At 39.4% G+C, this 23,954-nt stretch overlaps 1 protein-coding gene across 1 annotated transcript; it reads right to left on the bottom strand.

Annotated features, from left to right (window-relative positions):
• Positions 1 to 3,104: 3,104 nt before the first annotated feature.
• LOC143029769 (uncharacterized) lies at positions 3,105 to 23,835 on the bottom strand. The gene is made up of 7 exons (XM_076192689.1): positions 23,589 to 23,835; positions 22,574 to 22,736; positions 22,073 to 22,236; positions 16,502 to 16,575; positions 15,207 to 15,416; positions 6,773 to 6,887; positions 3,105 to 3,418 (listed from the first exon to the last, which is right to left on the bottom strand). Exons 1-7 carry the CDS (start codon positions 23,589 to 23,591, stop codon positions 3,236 to 3,238), a joined length of 912 nt encoding a protein of 303 aa, XP_076048804.1. The 5' UTR covers positions 23,592 to 23,835; the 3' UTR covers positions 3,105 to 3,235.
• Positions 23,836 to 23,954: the final 119 nt, after the last annotated feature.

The following is a 23,954-nucleotide window of genomic DNA, read 5'->3' as shown; positions in this document are numbered from 1 at the left end:
GGTGGAGTGAACTTAAAGGGAAGAATGAGAATGGGATGGATGGATGTGGTGAAGTGGGCTTTGGGCACATGAGCAAAATCTGTGAAGCAGCAGGGAAGAGAGAGGGTAAGAAAGAGGGCTGAGTAAAAAGTGGTTGTGAATGGATTATACAGTGACATGGCCTGAAGGGATTTCTACATACATACATATACCAAGGCTTTTTCCCCCTTTCAAAGGAGGTAGCCAAAAAGAAAAAGGCATAAAATCATTCCCTCCCATTCCATCCCTAAATACACTCCACTCCCTTCCACCCTCCCTCTTATCTTAGCACTTCCTGGATGACGGGTCATCTCTGCACCTTGTCCACTGCCCTGGGTCAGAGGCAGTGTCGCAAGTCACAGCACATCCACAGCAAGGCCACTTCATTAAATTGGCAACCCCCCTCTCTGTCCCCCCATGCATAGGGATTTCTACTTCTCTGTAAATTATTAAGGGGGAGGGTCATCATGTAATAAGGTAGTGGGAGTAAATCTGCTTTGGCTGCTGGGCCATGCTATAGAAGTAATGTGTACATATACATGTACGTATATGTGTGTGGAATGAGTGGGAGTAGGAGTGGTTTTTATGCCTTTGTTTTTTTGGCTACCTCCCTTGTAAGGGGGAAAAAGCCTTTGGGATATCCGTGTATATGTGTGTGTGTAAACAATAATAAAAAAAAAAAAAAATCGGCCGCAGAATCATGGTTCATGGATGACAAGTTTTTTTATTTGCTCCATTAACATTTTGAAATGCATTTCATAATAAACTTAAGGATATGAGAGAATGTTGCTGATATATAAATTTTATTAAAAATAAAAGTAAAGCTTAGTGTTAAGGTAAAAAAATAATTATTAGAAACTAATGACATGTCATGAAGATGTCTTTGTCACATACATGTTTTTCCTCATAAAATCTTACCAAAGGAAAGTGTAAATGTATAGATGCAATGATCTAAAGAGAGTATGCATACAAAACTAAAAATATATAAAAAAATTCCCACAACATTTCAATAACTGGATAGGCATAATCACTTTTACTGAAGGTTGGGGATTTAAGACTATTTTCATGAAAGTAGTAGTTGCCAACAAGACTGACGAGTTAAACACCATATGAGGACGGAGCCATTATTTGTACGACATTTTGCTTATTACAGCTATAAGCGAAACATCATACAAATAAAGGCTCCGTCCTCATATGGTGTTTAACGCGTCAGATTTAAGACTACCCTTCTACTGATGTCATATGCCAACTCTTAAACGAATGAAACTGTCTGCCTTTGGGTTCTTGCCTCAAGATGCTGGTACCCTAATCTGCTCATCCACCAGTCCCCATTTATACAAATATAAAATTAATCCATCCCTAGGTTCTCATATATCTAATCATACATACATATATCAAGGCTTTTTCCCCCTTAGAAGGGAGGTAGCCAAAAAGAAAAAGGCATAAAATCATTCCCACCCATTCCATCCCTAAATACACTCCACTCCCCTCCACCCTCCCTCCCATCTTAGCACCTCATGGATGACGGGTCATCCCTGCACCTTGTCCACTGCCCTGGGTCAGAGGCAGTGTCGCAAGGGACAGCACATCCACAGCAAGGCCGCTTCATATATCTAATACTATTTATATATCAAAGGCTTCTTCCCCCATATGAAATGGGTAACTGGGTAAGGCTCCCATACCATCCATCACTCAATTGTTTCTCTTTTATCTTAGTTCCTCATGGGTGAAGTGTCATCCGTCTCCCACCCACTGCCCAGGTCAGAAGCAATGTAGCAAGACACACATCGACAGCAGGGGCTCACCATTTCATTTATTTGGTAATCCTTCCTCATCACCTTGTGCAAAAAAAGGGGAAAGAGAAATCCCTTTGGGTTGTATCAATTTATAGTACATTCACAACTATTCTCCACTAGCACCTATCTCTTGTCTTGTCCCTTCCCTGCTCAATAGATATGCCTCTTTTTTCAATGCCCCCTTTACTCCTTCCATCAATTATTGGTCTTTCCCTCAAGGTACATCCATCCACCTCTGCCTTCCACTCTTTTTGCTAGTCTTTTCTCACTTATTTTTTCTATGTTCCCAAACCATCCCAGTATTCTTTCATCAACCCTATCACTTAGTTCCCATTCAACTCCCACTTTCCTCCTCATTTCTCATTCTAACCATCTTTTTAACCCCCCACCAGACTTCTCAAACACATTTAAATTTTTCCTTTCTGCTTCCCTCCAATTCCAAATTTCTTCCATAGTCATGGGTACAATCACCTCTTCACATGATCTCTTGACACCCATCCCATACTTATTTCTCATGACACTTTATTTTCCCCAAGACATTAATTTGCTTTCCTCACTCAACATTTTATCTCCACCCCAACTCCTCCATTCCCTACTACATGTAATTATCCACTTCCACAAACCTATCTCCTTTGAGACACCTCCAACTTTAGCATCCTCAACTCTTGTACATCTCATCACCTGGCTTTTACCCACATTTATTTTCAACTTCCTCCTATCACATACCTTCCCAAACTTCATCACTACCTGTTTTAAACCCTCTTCTGACCCAGCCACATGTGCCATGTCATCAGCAAACAACTGGCTCGCCCCCTACTTCCCTCCATTCTTTCTAACCATCTCCAATACTCTGCCATCACCCTCACATTTACCTCCTGTAACACCCCATCCATGAGCACATTGTGAAAGGCTATGGTGACATAACCTTGGCACAGCCCCACCTGCATTTCAGACCACTAATATCTAAGCTTAAATTAATGAAACAAGTTGGATAGGGATGATAACTTATGAACCAGTAACTGGATCCTTTCTTCTGTTATTAGCCAGTATCAGAAAAGCAATCGAACACAGATAATGATTTAGCATTTTTTCCTGGAGAGATCTACGGAAGGGCCTAACTCCACAAAATCTCTTGACCATGTGACATATAGGCTAAACTAGCGTCTATGGCTGGGCTCTGCAGGGTTGCAGATCTGCAAGAACAAACCGGGACAATGGAATGATTGATTTGAATTATTTTATGTAATTGAATGGCGCTTACCAGACTGAAGTTGGTTAATGATGATACTCTTTGTACAGGCGAGTTTAATAAAGTTTTTCAGACTTCTAACATATGTATAAAACAAGAGATTAATAATTTTTCCCAGAGTTACTAAGAACTTTGTGAACACACAGATACAGTTCATTTTCTTGCTTTGGCTTCACTTTTTCTTCCCTGAATAATTCATAAGTTTGAGTATCTTTGTTTTCTTCACTTTGCGAGGAGATTGGTCCAAGGGATTAACATCTTTCCCTCTTGTCTGTTCCAACTCTGTAATGATATTTCTTACTTCCTGTTCATTTTGCTGCTGCAAATCCATGGCTTCATCACACAGCAGTAGTACCTATAACAGAATCAAGAAAAACAATAAAATGCAGTGTATAAACTGCATAAACTATAAACACCCAGATGGGAATGGAAAGGGTGGAGGTGGGTGAATGCCTTGGCAGGCCACCACCCTTATAAGGGGGACAGAAGACTGGTATATAAATAGGTTTACACTGATATGAGCAAACTGAGAAAAGCTGAATAAATGTAATAAAATTCTCAATCAACAGAACATAAAAAATACACATACCAATGGCTTTTTCTTCCTTACAAGGGAGGTAGTCAAAGACATAAATCCACTCCCACCCATTTCATCCCCACATACTCCACTCCTATTCACCACCACTCCCTCCCTCTTTTCTTGGCTCTTGCTGGATGACAGGTCATCCTTGCATTTAGCCCACTGCCCTGGGTCAAAAGCAATGTAGTAAGACACAGCACATCCACAGCAAGGTCGCTTCATTTAATTGGTGACCCCACACCCCTCTGTCCTCTCATGCAGAAAAAGAGAAGACAGGGAGAAATCCCTTTGGGCTGCGTCAAAATATCATTCACATGTACTCCATCACCTCCCCCATCCTCCACCTACTCCCTTTCATGTATCACAGCTTTGTCCATACACAACCATTCTCCACTCACCCCTATCTCCTGTCTTCTCACTTCCTTCCTCAACAGACATTCCCCTTTTTTCAAATGTCCTCTTTACCCCATACATCCACCATCCACTCCTTCCATCTCTGCCTTTCACACCTCTTTTACTAATCTCTCTCTTCACTCATTTTTTCTATGTGTCCAAAACATCCCAATACTCTTTCATCAACCCTATCTCCCAACTCCCTTTCCACCCCTGCTCTCCTCATCTCCTTGTTTCTCTCTATCCAGCCTAGTAACCCCTACCATACTTCTCAGGCATTTCATCTCAAACACATTTAAACTCTTTCTCTCTTATGTTCTCTGTTTCTGCCTCATACAGTGCTGTCAGCACAATCACTCCTTCAACCCTGGAACAAAGAAGAGAAAAAGGAGACCTACTAACCATCTACAAAATTATGAAAGAGATGGAAGTCCTTGATAGAGAGGACTTACTAAAGTGGGATAGGAGAAAAACAAGAGGACACGAAAAGAAACTTAAAAAGGATAGTTACAGAAGAGATCTGAAAATGAATAGCTTCCCAGAGTGATAGATTTCTAGGACAAGCTGAATGAGGAAACAGTGAGTGCAAAAACTATGCAAGAATTTAAGATCAAACTAGATGCTGAAAGATACAAAAATGGGTCACTATGAGCATGGCTCTCTTCCCATAAAATAGAACTAGGTGAATACAATCTCCTCTTAGCATCCATTCCCAAATGTCTATTTCTCATTACACTTTTTAATCCCCCAAGGCATTTACTTGCTTCTCTCAATCTACATTCTACCTCCACCTCCATTCCCTTTCCTGCCACATTTGCACCCAAGTATCTAAAACTATTCACTTCTTCCAGTCTCTCCCTTAATACTCACTTACAATTTGCTGCCATATTTTCCTCTTATACATCTCATCACCTTATTTTTACCCACATTTTTCACCTTCCTTCTATAGCACACCTTCCTAAACTCCATCACTAACTTCCTTAATCTCTCCTCTGATCCTGATAGAAGCACAATGTCATTAGCAAACACAACTGGCTTATCTCCCATTTTCTCTATTTTCTTTAACCATCTCCAATCCCTGACCCATTACCCTTGCATTTACTTCTCACACCACCCCATCCATGTATAAATTGAATGGCCATGGCAACATAACACATCCCTGATGAAGTCCTACCTTTAACTCAAACCACTCGCTCTCTCCATTTCTAATTCTAACACAGGCTCTACTATTCTCATAAAAACTCTTGACTGCTCTTAACAGCTTTCCTCCTATCCTATACATCTGCAATACCTTCCATAGTGCCTTCCTGTTTACCCTGTCATAAGTCTTTTCCAAATCAATAAAGGCCTTACCACAAAAATCTGATTCACACAACCCCTACCTGCCCTAAACCCAATTCCTCACCAATTACTCCCTCTGTTCCTCTCCTAATCCTCGTAATCAAAACCAAAACCATTCCATAAGCCTTCCTTACTACACCCAACAAACTGATCCCTCTGAAACTACTACACTCGCACTTGTCCCTTTTTCCCTTGTAAAATGGAACTATACAGGCAGTCCTCTGGCACTCTACCATCTTTTCGACAAATATTAAACAACCTCCCTTTTTTGGACACTCTGCATGACACCCATCCAACCCAGGTGCCTTACCCGCTCTCATCATTTTAATGACTGCTTTCACCTCATCTTTCCTTATTTCTCCTCCATTTTCCTCATTCATTACTGTCATTTTCTTAGCACTTCCCACTGCAACTACCTTTCCCTCCTTATCCTAAACATTTAGCAATTCCCTAAAAGATACCGTATATATAAAATGACCTCAGTGTTCATCAAACAGAACAAAGATTTCACATACATTCCTACAGCTTTACAAAGCAAGATAGAAAATAATAATTTAAAAGGGTCTTTTCCTTCATATAAAGGGATATCTTACTCAATGTATACATCCACCCCACACCCATCCAAAACCCATTCACAGTACCTCCCATGTTAATACCTAGTGGATGACGGGTCACCCCTGTCCCCTGCCACATCACTAAGGCAATGCATCTTGATACAGTGCCTCTAGTTGGAGCTGATTTACTCCCACCACTCCAATATATGGTGACCCCACCCTTGTTCACTCAGAACTGATGAAATAGACAAAAAACACCCCTTTGGGCCACATAATTTAATCTCATCATCCATTTACAACCACTCTCCACTCACTCCTATCTTTTGCACTTTCTCTTTCTTGCTTAACAGATATTACTCTTGCATTCTGTGCCCCTTCTACCCCATCCATCCACCTCATTCTTGGTTTTCCTCACAAGTTTATTCTATCTACTTCTGCTTTCCACACTCTTTGCTAGTCTTTCCCCCACTCATTCTTTCTATATGCCCAAACTATCTCTCCATTCTTTGGTCAACCCCGAGAGATAAGGTTGAACAAAGAATGCTGAGGTGGTTTGGGCATACAGAAAGAATGGGTGAAGAAGGTAAGGAGCCTTTGCCAGGAGGCACGTAGCTGCTGCTGAAGCTGTCACTTTTGCCCCATGTGCTTAGACTGTAGGGGCTGGTAACAGTCACTGTTGGCGAATTGGAGAGTAGTGCAGGATTGAAACCCACAATTATGTGAATTTGAGGACAGCATGCTTCTGATTAAGTCACCAGCGCACAGTGAAGAAACTTTGACAATTTTATTTATTTCATAGGGATTGTGTTAATCAGTTCTTTTTGTAATCAAACCCACACACCTGAATATAGTGGTTATTGAAACCCCACTGTATCCCTGATGATGTGAGCATGGCCCTAAGGAGAAACACCATCACTTGGAGCTTTGACTCTCGAGCCTGTAGTTTTGTGCAAAGCCTGCAAAACAAAGTTGAGTGAATGACAGCTAATTAAAAAGAAAAGTTATGGCTAAGCCACATTTACTACACTACAATATATTGCTTTAATGGTAATAAATTGTAGAAAATGTATACCAAGAAATACCAACTCTGGTTCTATAAAATGGTCCAATCAATTTACCAAATCCAGCCTATCAGAAAATAGTTGAGTATGTCCATGAGGGGGTGGGGGATGGGGGGTAGGGGAGTGTGTGTGTGAGAAATAGATTGACACAGCCTGAAGGGATTTCTCCCCATCTTCTCCTTTTCTGCATGAGGGGAGGGGGGAGGGGGTCGCTGAATTAAAGAAGTGGCCTTGCTGTGGATGTGCTGTGTCTTGCAACATTGCTTCTGACCCAGGGCTGTGGACAGGATGCAGGGATGACCTGTCATCCAGGAGGTCCCAAGATGTGAGGGAGGGAAGAGGGTGGAGGGGATGGAATGAGTGGGAGTGGTTTCTATGCCTTTTTCTTTTTGGCTACCTCCCGTGTAAGAGGGAAAAAAGCCTTTGGTATTTGTATGTACGTATGTCCATGAGGCATAACTAAAAGCAATATTCATAACAAAGCCGGCAGACCCATCTTCTGTGATCTGCTATGTTACAGAAGACCCTCCCTTGGTGGGTTATGTACATATACACATATACTAAGGGCTTTTTCCCCCCTTACAAGGGAGGCAACCAAAATCAAAAGACATTTCCACTCCCATCCATTTCATCCCCACATACTCCATTCCCATTCATCACCCCTCCCTCCCTCTTTTCTTGGCTCCTCCTGGATGATGGGTCATCCCTGCATCTCACCCACTGCCCTAATTCAGGAGTAATATAGCAAGATCACAACACATCCACAGCAAGGTCATTTCATTTAATCAGCAACCCCCCCCATCTCCATCCCCTCAAGCAGAAAAAGAGAAGATGGGGAGAAATCCCTTCAGGCTGCATCAAAATATCATTCACACATAACCACTCCCTAACCCCCATCCCCCACCCACTCCCTCCCATGCATCACAGCATCATCCACATACAACCATTCTCCACTCACTCCAATCTTCTGTCTTCTCACTTCCTTCTACAACAGACATCCCCCTCTTTCTCAACACCCCATTTACCCCATCCATCCATTCATCTCATTCTCACTTGCCCCCTCCCGTTCATTCCATCCGCCTCTGCCTTCCACACTTCTTTTACTAATCTGTCTTCACTCATTCTTTCCATGTGTCCAAACCATCCCAATACTCTTTCATCAACCATCTCTACCAACTTCTTTTCCATCCCCACTCTCCTCCTCACTTCCTTGTTTCTCACTCTATCTAGCCTAGTAACCCCTACCATACTTCTCAGACATTTCATCTCAAATAATTTAAACTCTTCCTCTCTTATATTCCATGTTTCTGCTCCATACAGTGCTATTGGCACAATCACCCCTTCATACAATCTCCTCTTAGCATCCATTCCCAAATGTCTATTTCTCTTTACACTTTTTAATCCCCAAAGGCATTTACTTGCTTCTTTCAATCTACATTCTCCACCACTACTCCCTTTCCTGCTACATGTGCCCCCAAGTATCTAAAGGACAAGAGAAACATGAGAGGTACATATATATACCAAAGGCTTTTTCCCCCTTACAAGGGAGGTAGTCAAAATCAAAGGCATATATCCACTCCCACCCATTTCATCCCCACATATTTCACTCCCATTCATCACCCCTCCCTCCCTCTTTTCTGGTTTCAGATGACAGGTCATCCCTGCATCTCATCCACTGCCCTGGGTCAGAAACAATGTAGCAAGTCACAGCACATCCACAGCAAGGCCACTTCATTTAATCAGTGACCCCCCCTCTGTCTCCCTCATGCAGAAAAAGAGAAGATGGGGAAAAATCCCCTTCAGGCTACATCAAAATATCATTCACACATACTCCCTTACCCTCATCCCCTCACCCCTTCCCTTCCATATATCACACCATCAACCATACACAACCCTTTCTTCTGTCTTCTCCTTTCCTCAAAACACATTCCCCTCTTTCCCAATGTTCCCTGTACCCCATCCATCCATCTCATCCTTAGCTGCCCCCTCATGTTCACTCCCTCCACCTCTACTTTCCACACATCTTTTACTAATCTTTCTTCAATCATTCCTTCCATGTGTGCAAACCATTCCAATATTCTTTCATCAACCTCATCTCCCAACTCCCTTCCTACCTCCGCTCTCATCCTCACCTACTCATTTCTCACTCTATCCAGCCTAGTAACCCCTACTATACTTCTCAGGCATTTCATCTCATATGAGAGGTACAAAAAAAAAAAAAGAGAAGTAAAACATAAGATAAAGGAAGCAAGAAAGAGAGATGTAAAATGGGGGAAGACCATGACAGAAAATTTTAAAAGTAATAAAAAGATGTTTTTGAAGGAAATTAAGAGAGGCAAGTCAAGTAGAGAAGAAAAGTTGAAAGGTGCATTTGGAGAGATGATAATGGAAGAGGTATTAAGAGGAAGATGGGCAGAGTATTTTAGGGAGTTGCTAAATGTGGAGGAGGATAGGGAGGGAAAGGTGGTTGCAATGAGAGGCACTAAGAAAATGACAGTGATGGATGAGGAAAATGGGGAGAAATAAGAAAAGATGAGGTGAAAGCAGTTATTAAAATGATGAGAGCAGGTAAGGCACATGAGTTAGATGGGTGTCATGTGCAACATCTAAAAAAAGGGAAGTACAGTGATGGTGGGCTGGCTGGAGAGGTTTAATGTTTGTCTAAAAAAAGAGTAGTGCCAGAGGACTGGAGGAGTGCCTGTATAGTTTTATTTACAAGGGAAAAGGGGACAAAGCTTTAGTAAAGGGTAAGGATGAAGTTTTGGGCCTTTATGGATTTGGAAAAGACTTATGACAGGATAGATAGGAAGGCACTGTGGGAGGTTTTGCAGATATATGGGATAGGAGGAAAGCTGTTAACCTCTTCAATATGAGTAAAATTCTCGCTCACAACATTGGATGCCTAATGTACAATGCATCACACTATTCTTGTTATAAAATATGAAGTCACTGTTGTATTACTTGTTCTCTTTCACTCTGAGTAATAATAATAAACAGATAATGGGATCAAACCAGTTCATAGAATTTGGGGGTCACTCAGCTACAACTACAAAATATATATAATCAAGTTGAAACACAGTGGCAAAAGCCAACAAGACTGTGAGAATCAACAAAGTGTGAGATCGAAACCTTTATTGGTACGACGTTTCGCTTGTTACAGCTTTTTCAAGTACAGACATATGGCAAACACTCTGAGTCCAATTCAATTATTTCAAATTCCAGGACCATTACTTTCACCAAATGTTTGGCATGGCCATGGGCTCTCCTTTGAGCACTGTCCTTGCCAACCTGTTCATGGAATTTCTAGAAGCAGGGCCTTTCTCAGATATCGTTCCTGACAACGTAGTATGGCTTTGCTATGTGGATGACATACTACTAATTTCCCCCAGGCAGTTTGACATCCCCAAACTCCAAGCGGCACTGAACGAGGTTGAGCCATCCATCCAGTTCACCTTGGAGGAAGGAGTCAACGATTCACTCCCATTTTTGGATACCCTTATCATAAAAACATGATAATCTTTTAAATTTTACAGTCTACAGGAAACCAACCAATAAGGACAATTTGACTCACTTCCTTTCCCACCATGACCTCGGTATTAACCCATTCAACTCCGATGACAAGATGTCTTGTCATTTGGTCAAATAAAACAAAAAATCATAATAAAACAACAAAATGTTTGATGATCAAACAGCACCAGAAAAATATGACGTCGTCAGTCCTCCTCCTCGAGGAGGACTGATGATGTCATATTTTTCTGGTGCTGTTTGATCATCAAACATTTTGTTGTTTTATTATGATTTTTTGTTTTATTTGACCAAATGACAAGACATCTTGTCATCGGAGTTGAATGGGTTAAGAAAGGTGTAGTTATAGGTTTCTACCTCAGAGCTCTCAGAATTTGTAGCCCTGAATTCTTAGAGGACGAGTTTAGGCACATAAAGGAGCTCTTTCAGAAATTAAAATATCCAGAGTGCATCATCCACCAGTGCAAGAAAAAGGCACTCAAAATAATGGAAGGGCGGGAACCAACGAAAGATCCAGCTAGGAGGCTTATCCTTCCAGCCAGCAGCATCACCACCACCCTCACCCGGACACTTGGGCGTTGCAACATTCAGGTAGTGGGCCAGTCCAGCAGGACTAACAAAGAGCTCTCTAGGAATGACAGCCGGGACGAGATGTGGGGGAAAAACGCTGGTGTCTACCGCATACCCTGTGCTGGATGTGATAAAGTATATATCGGCAAGACCTCCCGTGACCTGAAGACCCGGATCCAGGAGCATCGCTACGATTACTGGAACATCACCACCAACGCCTGTGTTATCCACCAGAACACCAACGACCACCTGATGGATTGGGATAACGCAGAGTTTCTTTTTAGTGAACCAGACAGGGTGAGGAGGAAATGCCTGGAAGCGGCCGCCATTCAAAGCTTCAAAACCATTGAGCAGAACAGAGGCATGTTCAATATCGCCCCTCCTATCATCCATCTGTTACCCGCATTATACAAATGTATGAAATGTCCCCCTTAGTCCACTTCAACAACCTGTCCGAAATGTCCTCCTTTATCTCCACCAAGTCCCACCCGTCATCCATCTGTTACCCGCATTATACAAATGTATGAAATGTCCCCCTTAGTCCACTTCAACAAACTGTCCGAAATGTCCTCCTTTATCTCCACCAAGTCCCACCTGTCCCCTGCTCACCCCCTCCACCTTCCACCCACCCCTCCCTGATAACCTCTCCCAGTTCCTTCCCTGTCAGCCTATATGTACTGAGAGTATTTGCCATATGTCTGTACTTGAAAAAGCTGTAACAAGCGAAACGTCGTACCAATAAAGGTTTCGATCTCACACGGTGTTGATTCTCTCATATATAATCAATATGACGATGCTGGCATCCTCACATACCTACTCACGCAGTGCCTCATGATGCCTACATAGGTGTCATCATATTGAGAAGGTTAAGAGCATTCAAGAGTTTTTACAAGAGTAGTAAAGCATGAGTTAGAATTAGAAATGGAGAGAGTGAATGGTTTGAGGTAAAGGTGGGACTTTACCTGGGATTTCGCCATGCCTGTTTAATGTGTACATAGATAGAGTGGTGCGGGAGGTAAATGCAAGGGTAATGGGCAGGGGATTGGAGATGGCTAAAAAAAAATGAAGAAAAATGGGAGATAAGCCAATTGTTGTTTGCTGACAACACTGCTTGTAGCAGGATCAGAGGAGGTATTAAGGAAGTTAGTGACAGCATTTGGGAAGGTGTGCAAGAGGTCTAAGTTAAAGGTAAATGTGGGTAAAAGGTGATGAGATGTACAAGGTGAGAGGATGGCAGCAAATTGAAAGTGAGTATTATGTGAGAGAGGCTGGGTTATGTAATATTTATGTATGTACAGTATGTAATGTACATATTACTATATACATTTCCAAGGTGATGGTGTTCATAGTGAGTTAATCTCCATTTGTGTTCTTTTATATTAATATGTATATTCTATTTTTATGTATTTTTTTATACAATTCAATTTCATTCAGGTGTTTATGTTCTTTTATGTCAACTGTTATTCAATGTTTTACTAGAAATTATTTGATTCAGTGGAGGAGGGAAACATGAAATTATATATACATATACCAACTGCTTTTTCCCCCTTACAAGAGAGGTACTCAAAAAACAATGGCATAAAATCTGCTTTTCCCCCTTACAAGGGAGGTAACCAAAATCAAAAGACATTTCCACTCCCATCCATTTCATCCCCACATACTTCACTCCCATTCACCCCCTCTCCTTCCCTCTTATCTTGGCTCCTCCTGGATGATGAATCATCCCTGCATCTCACCCACTGCCCTGGGTCAAAAGTAATGTAGCAAGACACAGCACATCCACAGCATGGCCACTTCATTTAATCAGTGATCCCCCCCTCTCTGTCCCCTCATGCAGAAAAAGAGATCTAGAGAAATATCTTTGGGCTGCATCAAAGTATCATTCTCACTTACTCCCTCATCCCCTCCATCCCCTGCCCACTCCCTTTCATGCATCACATCATCACTCATACACAACCATTCGCCACTCACCCCTATCTTCTGTCTTCTCCCTTCCTTCCTCCACAGACATGCCCCTCTTTCCTAATGCCCCTTTTAACCCCTTCCATACGGTGCCGCACACGTAGGCGTCATGAGGAGCAAGTGGATTCGCGACGCTGCCATATTGGCATCTTGATTATATTTATTGTAGTCGCCCCTGTGTTTTTACATTCTCCCAAATGCACCCTGAATCCCATTCTCTGTGGTTTTCAAAATTCATGGGTGAAAGAGAGAACGATCGATATAAGCGGCGACTATATTTTATGATGCGAATATTATTACGTTACGTCATACGGCTGGCATTGGCTGCTGCCCGCGAGATTTAAGTTCCATACTGAAGTGGTTAACCCATCCACCCATCTCATCCTTGGTCACCCTCTCATGATTATTCCTTCCACACCTACTTTACTATCTTCCTTCACTCATTCTTTCCACGTGTCCAAACCATCTCAATACTCTTTCATCAAGCATCTCCTAACTCCCTCTCCATCCCCGCTCTCCTCCTTGTTTCTCACACTAACCAACCTAGTAACCCCTACCATATTTCTCAAGTATTTAATCTCAAACACATTTAAACTCCTCCTCTCATATATTCCATGTTTCTGTCCCATGTAGTGCTATTGGCACAATCACTCCTTCATACAACCTCATTACACTTTTTAATCCCCCAAGGCTTCTCTCAATCTACATTCTACCTCCACTTCCACTCCTCCCTTTCCCACCACATTCATACCCAAGTATCTAAAGCTATCCACTTCCTCCAGTCTCTCTCCCTTAATATTCACTTCCAATTTGCTGCCACAGTCTCCCCTTGTACATCTCATCACCTTACTTTTACCCACAGTCTCCCTTTGTACATCTCATCACCTTACTTTTACCCATATCTATCTTCAACTTCCTCTTTTCACACGCCTTCCCAAACTCTATCACTAACTTCTTTAATCCCTCCTCTGATCCTGCTACAAGTGCAATATTGTCAGCAAACAACAACTGTCAAATCTCCCATTTCTCTCACTCTTTTTACAATGAACACTTCAGAGAATGCAACCCATTCACTGAACAGGGTTTACCTGTACTACCTGTACAGAAAAGTGCCTCTCATCAGATACTTAAACCACTGAAATGACCAAATAAGTTATTGAGATATAGATTTTAAAAACAATACTTTTCATCTAATTTGAAAGATACATTTTTGTGATATCCCTTTAGCAAAGAAGGTTTGAGCTGTTTTGATCAACCTTTTCTATTAAGGGCAATAATTATAATTTTATTTTGGCAAATCTATATACCAAGGGATTCTTCCCCCTTACAAGGGAGGTAGCCAAGCTAGAGGCATGCACCCACTCCCATCCAGCACCCTTGTTTCCCTCTCTCATCTTGGCTCCTTTTGGATGAAGGGTCATTCCTGTTTCCTGCCCACTGCCTGGATCAGAAGCAATGCAGCAAGGCACAGCACATCCACAACAAGGGCACTTCACTTAATTAGCAATCCTCCCTCTTTATTCCCTAATGCAGAAAATAGAAAAAAAGAGAGAGAAATCCCTTCAGGCTATGCCAAAATATCATTCACACACAACCACTCCCTTGCTCAACAGACATGGAAAAGAGAGAAGATGGAGATAGAATCCCTTTGGGCTGCATCAATGTATCATCCATATACAGCCATTCCCCACTCACCCCTATCCTATGCCTTCTTCCTTCCTTGCTCAACAGACATTCCCATCTTTCTCAATGCACCCTTCACCCCATCCATCCATCTCATCCTCAGTCATCCCCTCAAGTTCACTCTATTCACCTCTGCCTTCCATACATCTTTTGCTAATCTTTCTTTACTCATTCTTTCCATGTGTCCAAACCATCCCAATACTCTTTCATCAGCCCTATCTGCCAACTCATTTTCCACCCCCACTCTCCTGGCTAATACCTGGCAATTTATTAATGTCTGTGACATCTCTTCAGTATATGATTTAAGCTCAACCTCATTTATTGCAAAGCTTAGACCTTTCATCATTTTCTACTATTGATACAGTCTCCATTTGGGGATGAGAACTGGAGTATATCTATATATGTGTATTAAAAAAATTATAAAGAATATGTAAACAAAATCTAATTTGTAAAGATACTGAAGGAAAACCTCACCTTTCCATAGGTCCACTTTCTGCTGCTCCATCTGCAACTTTGCTCTGTTGTCCATGCAAATATTTCCATTTGTCTTCAACTTTCTCCAACAACTCCTGATATTTCAACCGGAGTCTCAAGATGTCTTGATGGAGCTCCTCTTTCTCATGCATCTTCTCCCTTGTAGAAGTGCTTATTTCTAAATTCTCTGAGGTATTTTTAATTGACTCACTGAAAAGGGGTCCAGAAACAGCTTAAAAATGGCCATAATGGGTTAAAGAAAAGAAAAAAGAAATTCTATTGAGATGAATCTGGCCATATTACTTAAGTTCTACAGATGATGCAGTGCCTCAATCCCCTAATGCACTTCTCGTAGGAATAGGGTTACAAAGAGCAGGATACCTAGTCCCATGACTCCATTTTACCCACGTTTTACGACTTGAGTGGGAAATCTTGGTGTCAGTATTTTTTCTTTCCCCCCACCACAGGGGACCAAGGTAAAAATGGAAATATATACTCCAAGAAGTTGTGCAAGACGGGGGGGGGGGACTGCATAATGGATGGACAGTCATAGTACAATAAAGTAGCATAATTCCTCTATCAGTAGGGATTTCCTCTAACATAGACAAAAGCATTGGGTGCATGCCACTGAGCAATTTATATTGCACGATAACATGCACCCAATACCCCCAAACAGGAGTACCGGTACAATGTCATCCACAAGGAGCTAAGATGAAAGGGTGATGGATGGGAGTAGAATGGGTGGGAGTGGGTACATGCCTTTCAACTTAGATACCTCCCTTATAAGGGGGAAAAAGCTTTTGACATATAGATAGATGGATAGGGAGGATGCACAAGAATACCCATAAATTTTGTGCTTCAGAAACAGCCATAAGCACCTAAGGTTTATGTCTAACAAGAAGTGTTGCAGGATGGGGACAGAATATATCAGAAAATTCTTAAATGAATAAGTAACTCTTCTGGAGGCAGGGGAAGTGAGAAAGCCTAAGAAGATAATGGAGAATAGGATAAGTGGAGCACAGTCAACAAAGGAAATCGAGATTGAAAAGTGAATGAAGTAACTCAATGAATTGCTAAATATGAGTGAAGTTGAAATGACAATACTGGGAAGAGGTGGAACAAAAAGTATGAGAGCTGAATGGGCACATACTGGAGAAGTGAAAGATGTAGTAATAAAGCATGGACAGTGCCAATTCGTAATGGCAAAGAATACAAACTCAATTGAAAAAAAAAAATAATAATAATAATAAATAAATAATGTAATTTTTTTTTAATTTTCCTGGAAACAAACCCACCTGAGATGAGGATAGGAATCAACATTTTTATCCAAATTCATCTCCTGAAGACTTTCTTGAAGTGCTTCCTGAATCTGGAAAAGTAGCAATTACCTATAAACATTGTGGTAAATACAGGGCATGCATTGAATATATAATTCCTCATTCTCCCGAATATACAATACACTTACATAACTAATAAAACTGTACTTACAGACATAAAAGCACAGCTTCTTTCTTACATACATATATATATATATATATATATACACCAAGGCTTTTTCCCCCTTACAAGGGAGGTAGCCAAAAAGAAAAAGGCATAAAATCATTCCCACCCATTCCATCCCTGAATACACTTCACACCCCTCCACCCTCCCTCTTATCTTAGCACCTCCTGCTTGAAAAAGCAAAGGCTTCTTTCTTGTATATTATAAATAATGTACAAGTGTGAGGCATGAAATGTAAACAGGAATTTGACACCCTATTGTGCCACAACTTCTATCAGAGACTTTGTTTTAGCAACCAACTTGTGATTTTATTCAGTTCAAGTTTTATCCACAGAAACTACAGAATTTAGGAAGTTAGTGTTTGCCATCAGCTGAATCCACAGATCTCTTTAGTTAAGATCTTGGACTCATTCTTGGGTCTGAATGCCATTGCACAGGGCTGATTCCCCTTAGTATTTATTATTTCATCAGCAATAACCAGCAATCCTATTCTTAAGTACAATATTGTGCTGAGGAGGTGGAGTCAGAGTTGATAAAGGAAAGATTTAAGGAGGGTAGCAGAAGTTATCAGTGATGCAATATTCTTCTTTGAATGAAGATTAGTTTCCAATCATAAGAGTTTGAATTTTGACTGGTTTGTAAAGGTGTCACTAAAGGCCCTAAGATATTGAATGCATAATATCTATACTGTCAATACCCCCCTATGGGAACCCCCCTGCCTACATAGTGGGAGTGAAAACAGTTCCACCAAGAATAGGTGCCTCCACTTGATTGATTTGGTCAGAGGAAAGACAGAATAAAAGAAAAACTTTGGATAGCAAGGAGACATGATAAAGAAGCTTAAAGTTGTAGAGCAAGCATACAATATATAAATATACTAATGAAGGAAAAAAAAGTTTGGGATGGAAATATATGCACAGAAAAAACATGGAAGACATTAAGATATTCATGTAAGATAATGATTAGATGCCAATGCCTGGTACCATTGCTGTCTAAGAGAAAGGAAGAACCAGTCTCCTGGAATGCAGCACTATATAGTGGTACTCAGTCCTTGGAACCTTGAGTTTCAACTAAAAGATACTTTGGTTAGGCTAGTGGCTGTTGTTAGCTTTCTGGAAGCTCCATAAATCCTAAGAAAGAGTGTGTGTGTATTTACCTAGTTGTATTTACCTAGTTGTATTTTACGGGAAGGGGAGCTATGCTCGTGAGGTCCCGTCTTCATATCTCATTTTATCTAAACTATTTTTAAATTCATGTATTGTTTTTGCACACACCACTTTCTCATCTAACTTGTTCCAACTGTCTATTGCTCTGTGAGGAAAGCTGTTCTTTTTCAAATCTCTTCTATAGTTGTCTTTTTTTTATTTTCTTTCCGTGTCCTCTTGTATTTCTGTCATCCCATTTTATCAGATTCTCTCTATCAGTAATTTCTATGCCTTTCATGATTCTGTAAATAGCTATCAAATCTCCTCTCTCTCTTCTTTGCTCTAGTGTCTGTAGTTTAAGTTTTTGTAGTCTCTCTTCATATGATAGTTTTGAGAGTGTTGGTGCCAGTTTAGTAATTGCTCTTTGTATTCTTTCAAGTTTTTTTATACATTTTTTTGTACTTGGTGACCATATCGTTGCTGCATATTCCAATCTTGGTCTTATCAGGGTGACTAGGATTTTCCTCACCATTTCTTCATCCAGGTATGTAAATGCCACTTTGATTGTTCTTATTAAATTATAAGTTTCTCCAAAAATCTTATTTATATGTTTCTCAGGTGACATATTATTCATAACAATGACTCCCAGGTCCCTCTCATTTTCTACTCTTTTTATTCCTTCTTCTCCCAAATTATATGATCCTGTTATTCTGTTTTTGCTTTTTCCAAATTCCATTATACTACACTTTTTTGTATTGAACTCCATCTCCCACTTCCTACTCCATTCTTGTACTTTATTTAGATCTCTCTGTAGTGATTCACAATCTTCTTCAGTTTTCACTCTTTTCAGTAATTTTGCATCATCTGCAAAGAAGCTCATATAGCTTTCAATTCCTTCATCCATATCATTAATATATATAGCAAACATTATTGGGGCCAGAACTGTTCCCTGCGGGACACCGCTTATTACTTCATTCCATTTTGAGTGCTGATCTCTTATCACTACTCGCATTTTTCTTTCTTGCAAAAAGTCTTCCATCCAATTTAGCAATTTACCTTGTATTCCTCCTTCATATTCTAATTTCTTAAGCAACTTCTTATGTGGTACTTTGTCAAAAGCTTTTTTTAGGTCTAGAAATGCACAATCAGCCCATCCATCTCTTTCTTGTATTATATCTATTAGCCTTGAATAGAAACATATTAAATTGGTGACGCATGATCGTCCTTGTCTGAATCCAAATTGCCTTGGATTTAGTACGTTGTTTTTTTCCAAGTATTTTACCCATCTACTTTTGATAATTCTTTCACATATTTTTGCTATTGTACTTGTTAGAGAGACTGGTCTATAGTTGGTAGGTTCTTCTTTATTTCCTCCTTTATATATAGGTACTATATTTGCTTTTTTCCAATCTTCTGGAACTTTTCCTTCTTTTAAGGAACTGCTTATTATGCTATGTATTTTGTCTGCCAGTTCATTCCTACATTCTTTCAGAATCCAGTTTGCTATTTCATCTGGCCCATGCGATTTTCTGACATCAAAATTACCCAAGTGTGTCAATATTTCATTCTTCGTTACTTCTATTTCTTCCATAGGGGGGACTTTTTCCTTCCACTCAATCTCTTCAGGTTGTATATTTTCCCTTGTAAACACTGATTTAAAATGTTTGTTCATAATTTCTGCCATTTCCATTTCCTCAGTGTATTCAACTCCCCCTTGTCTTAATTTCTCCAAGTCTTGTTTGTTTTTCAGTTTATTGTTTACAAATCTGTAGAATAGTTTTGGTTGATCTTTACACTTTTCTATAACATCTTTTTCATATTTTCTTTTTTCCTCTCTGCACTTTTGTACATATTCATTTCTATAACCAGTATATATTTTCCATTTTTCAGGTCTTCTGTCTTTTTTTCCATCCGGTCCAGGCTTTGTCTCTTTTGTCTTTTAACTCCCTACAACTTTTGTTGTACCAGCATTTTACATATTCTTTTTCTTGTTTTTGTCTTGGGACATACTTTTCCACTCCTTCTTTGTAAATTTTTGTCAAAATATTCCATTTCTCTTCCACTGATGTTTCTTCTTTGTATATTTCTTCCCAGTTTTCTTGTTGGAAGAATTCTCTTATTTTATCAAAGTTTGTTTTTTCATACATCATTCTTCCTTTTCTATATTGTTCATTTCTTTTCATATATTTTTCTTCATTAAGTTCCAGTTCAATCAATATGTGGTCACTTTTACCTATTGGTGTTTTATATTCAATCTTGTCCACTATTCTAGGTTCAGATGTAATTATTAAGTCTAGCCTCGATGGTTCTTCTTCATTTCTATACCTAGTGTTCTCTTGTATCCATTGTGTCATTGAATGGTCAGTAATCATCTCAAGTAGAGCATTTCCCCATGAGTCATCACCACTCTTTACTGTCATTTCTTCCCAGCAGATTTCTTTGCAATTAAAGTCGCCCATCATAACTATTCTTCCTCCGTCTTCCATTATTTTAGTTAATGCTATCTTTGTGTCCTCTAACATACTTTTATGTTCATTCTCCTCCCATGAGGCTGTTTTCGGAGGCACATAGTTGATCACAAATTTTCTGCTCTTCTTATCTCGGTCTTCCACTTCTATCATAATCATCTCTACTGTATTCTTTCCATATATGACACCTTTCACGTTTATATCCTTCTTTGTCAGGAACATAACTCCACCCCCTTGTTTTTTCTCTCTGTTTCTAATCCAATAATTGTATGTATCATGTCCTACACTGTTGGGTGGTAGTGGGCCTTTTAATTTTGTTTCTACAATTCCCATTATGTCCGGTTCTTTTTCTTTCAAATAATCATTCAGTTCATTCAATCCTGTTATCAATCCATCTATATTTGTGTAAGACACTCTTAGTTTTCTGCCACTTCCATTGTGTTCTCGTTTTCCCTTATGTTTTTCTTTAGTATGTCGAACTGCTTTATTTTCATGTTCACTACTCTCCAATAGAATCTCTCTTTCTCTGACTCCGTTCTTTCCTCGTTTTTTGCCTTAGCTTCAATTCTTTTCTGCTTTTCTGCCTCTCTTTCCTCCTTATTCATTTCTCTTTTTATCCATACCTTTTTATATTGATCATTTGTTGCTAGTTTCCCTGTCTTGGATAGAATTTTCTCTGCCGTTGTTTGTGACCTGAATTTAATCTTAATTGGTCTGGTCTTATCTGTACTATATTTTCCGAGTCTGAATTTTTCCTCAATTTCCTTTATAATTTCTGGTTCATCTTCCTGGACTAATTTTAATAAACTGCTTACCCTTTCATTTTCCTCCTTGATTCTTGCGGTTCTATCTGGGTTATGTTTCTCTTCCATTCCTAATATAATTATACATTTCTTTTTGTCAGCTAATTCTCTTACTATATTCTCCTTCTGTCTCATCACTTTAATAACTGAGTCTTCATTATGTTCTTTCAATTGCTGTTTGACTATGTCAGTGAATGAAACCTTATTCCCTTCTTGAGTTATTCTCCAATTTTTAGCTTCTGTAGCTATTTTCTCACTGTTTTCATTACTATTCTTCTTCAATTTCTCATTCTCCTCCTTTACATTTCCTAACTGTCTTTTTAGGTCCTCTACTTCTTCAGTTAAGTTTCTGTTAGCCTTCTCTAGTTGTTCCAATCTTTCAATTCTTTGGAGAATGGAGCCTACATTACCTAACTTACGTTCCAAGTCCTCGATCACCTTATCAACTCTCTCCTCTAGTCTTATCAGTCTGGGGGGGGTTGTGTCCCCCCCACCCTCTTTAAATCCCTGGAACATATTCTCGTCACTTTCTACTGTATTTCTCCTCTCTATACTTCTAATCTTTACATTTTTATTTGCCATTTCGTCATCCGGTGGTCGTTTCATGTTGACCTTCCGCCCGTCTGCCTGGGCCAAGTCCTCCACATCCTCATTACCTTCCATTTCCCCAGTAATCCCTCCCCCTCTCCTCTTTCCTTACTTTCCCACTACCTCACGAGCAATTCCCCCCCCCTGCAAATACAAAAAGGCACTTCTCTTTGCGTTGGTATCCTCAATCTGCACTTTTCTTCAGAGCGTTCGTCAAGCCGTCCGTTCGTTGAAAGTGTGTGTGTGTATAAGCAGGAGCAGATACAAATATTCTAAATATTCATATACAAACAGATATCAAGACAATACAGGAATTTCATACAAATTAAGGCATTGGCAATGATTTTTATAATTTCTTTACCTGGACATTTTTTATTGTAGTCTGGATACATTTACGAAGTACTCCATGAACTATCCGTGCAAAGTGAAGTTGGTCCATTTGACCTTCAAAATCCATCTTTGAGACTAAGTCAGCTTCAAGTTTTCCTGCCTCCTTTTTGGCTAACATGGCAATTTCTTTACTGGCTTGAAGTCCAAAATAAAAGAAAAACAAAGGAAAGCAAAAAGAGAGAAAATGAGATAGGAGAAAAAAAAAAATAGGAGAAATGCGTCGAAGTTTAAATCTTTTCACATATTAACAATTTATAATTTTTGAAGGAATACAAATTCACAATAAAAACATTGTGAAATATAAATGGACACAGCCTAGGTTCCACAATTATAATTTTTAATGTATAATAAACATCACATTAAATATATGAGCTCTGTAATAGCACTGAGTTGCACCAAATTTATGAAAAAAAAAAAGGAAAACAAATTTACTTTGCTACTAAAACATTATCATAAAAATCCTCTTACTCACCATATATTTCTTGAGCCCTAAGATTTATTTTCTTTTGATCTAAGTCATCTACATCCTGAAGAACTCTTTGCAACTCAGTGTCCTTCTGAAGAACCCTTACCATTGCAGCATTTAATTCTGCAAGTTCATCTTCTGGAATAGTGTCAATCCTCTTCTTTTCCGACTGGAAACATCAACACAAAATCAGCTTTTCACCAGCATTCTACTTGAAATCCATAGGAAATTAATAGGTCCTTATACTGTAATACATATAATATTCATTAGAGAAAATAAGGCTGAAATCTTATCTTCAATGTGCTTCGTTCATTGGGAATTGATAATGTTATACTGTCACTAATAAATTGTATATCTGTTGAAAAATGTCTCTTATGATTAAAGCTAAAGAACCTGTAGCAATTGATTGATTGAGTGGATTGATATATAAAGATTTTAGTAACATAACTATATTACAGTTTATAATTTCTATATTGATACTCCACTAGATCAAAAATAAACAATTTGACTTCATAGAAACATAAGGTGAGAGCAATTTCATTCTTCCCTTATTTCCACAAGATACAAGTACAGTCGAACCTTGAAAGCCCGGACTAATTGGGGGGAAGGGTGGTCTGGTCATGCCAAACATCCAGTCATCGAAAATATCGCTGTATTATATATTGATGTATTATATATAATTTACAAAATTATTTAATTTTCAATTACTATATCGAGTATGTGTGCACAAGTAAAATAATACCCAAAAACCTGCCTTTACACGCTAAAATGTAAGACTTTAGAAATCCCAACTGATATTTGGCAAAACTTAACCTAAATTATCCATCTCTCACCTAATTTATTCTTGCTAAATCAAACCAACATAGATAATGATAATGATTAATGATAATCAAAGAAATACTGCCTGGCATATTTCCACCAAAACTTAGCCACACAGCGAACAATCCATGTCGCACTAAGTGATTATGGTTACCATAATGTGAAAATGAATACTTCGATCAAGCATATGTGAAACACTTACCATCTTTATTTCCCAAACTTGCTTTCGTGAGGAGCAATACACTTGTGGACTGACAACTGACGACTCTCTCAAGTTTTTATGTGCTAGTAGTTTAGTTGACTTGTTTATATTCTATGGTCGGACAGACGATTTCTTTCTTACATTGCACATCACAGTCTTTGATAAATTCATAAAGCTTTATTTACACTACAATTATCTTCTACTGATTAGTTGTGTTTACTTTGAAAATCTGAGTTTACAAACAGTATAAACATGAAACTATCGTATGTTTATATAATTGTCGTACATTTTTAAATGCATTGGGATTATTTCGAATGTCTGAAGTTATTATGTCATTATAAGAGATGGATCTCCACTGAGGTCACC

Source organism: Oratosquilla oratoria, chromosome 11 (genome assembly GCF_046742065.1).
Source record: "Oratosquilla oratoria isolate Oo_2021 chromosome 11, ASM4674206v1, whole genome shotgun sequence".
Taxonomy (NCBI): Eukaryota; Metazoa; Arthropoda; class Malacostraca; order Stomatopoda; family Squillidae; genus Oratosquilla; species Oratosquilla oratoria.
The sequence above is the reverse complement of the archived record's forward strand: the minus strand, read 5'-3'. Positions and strand labels throughout refer to the sequence as shown.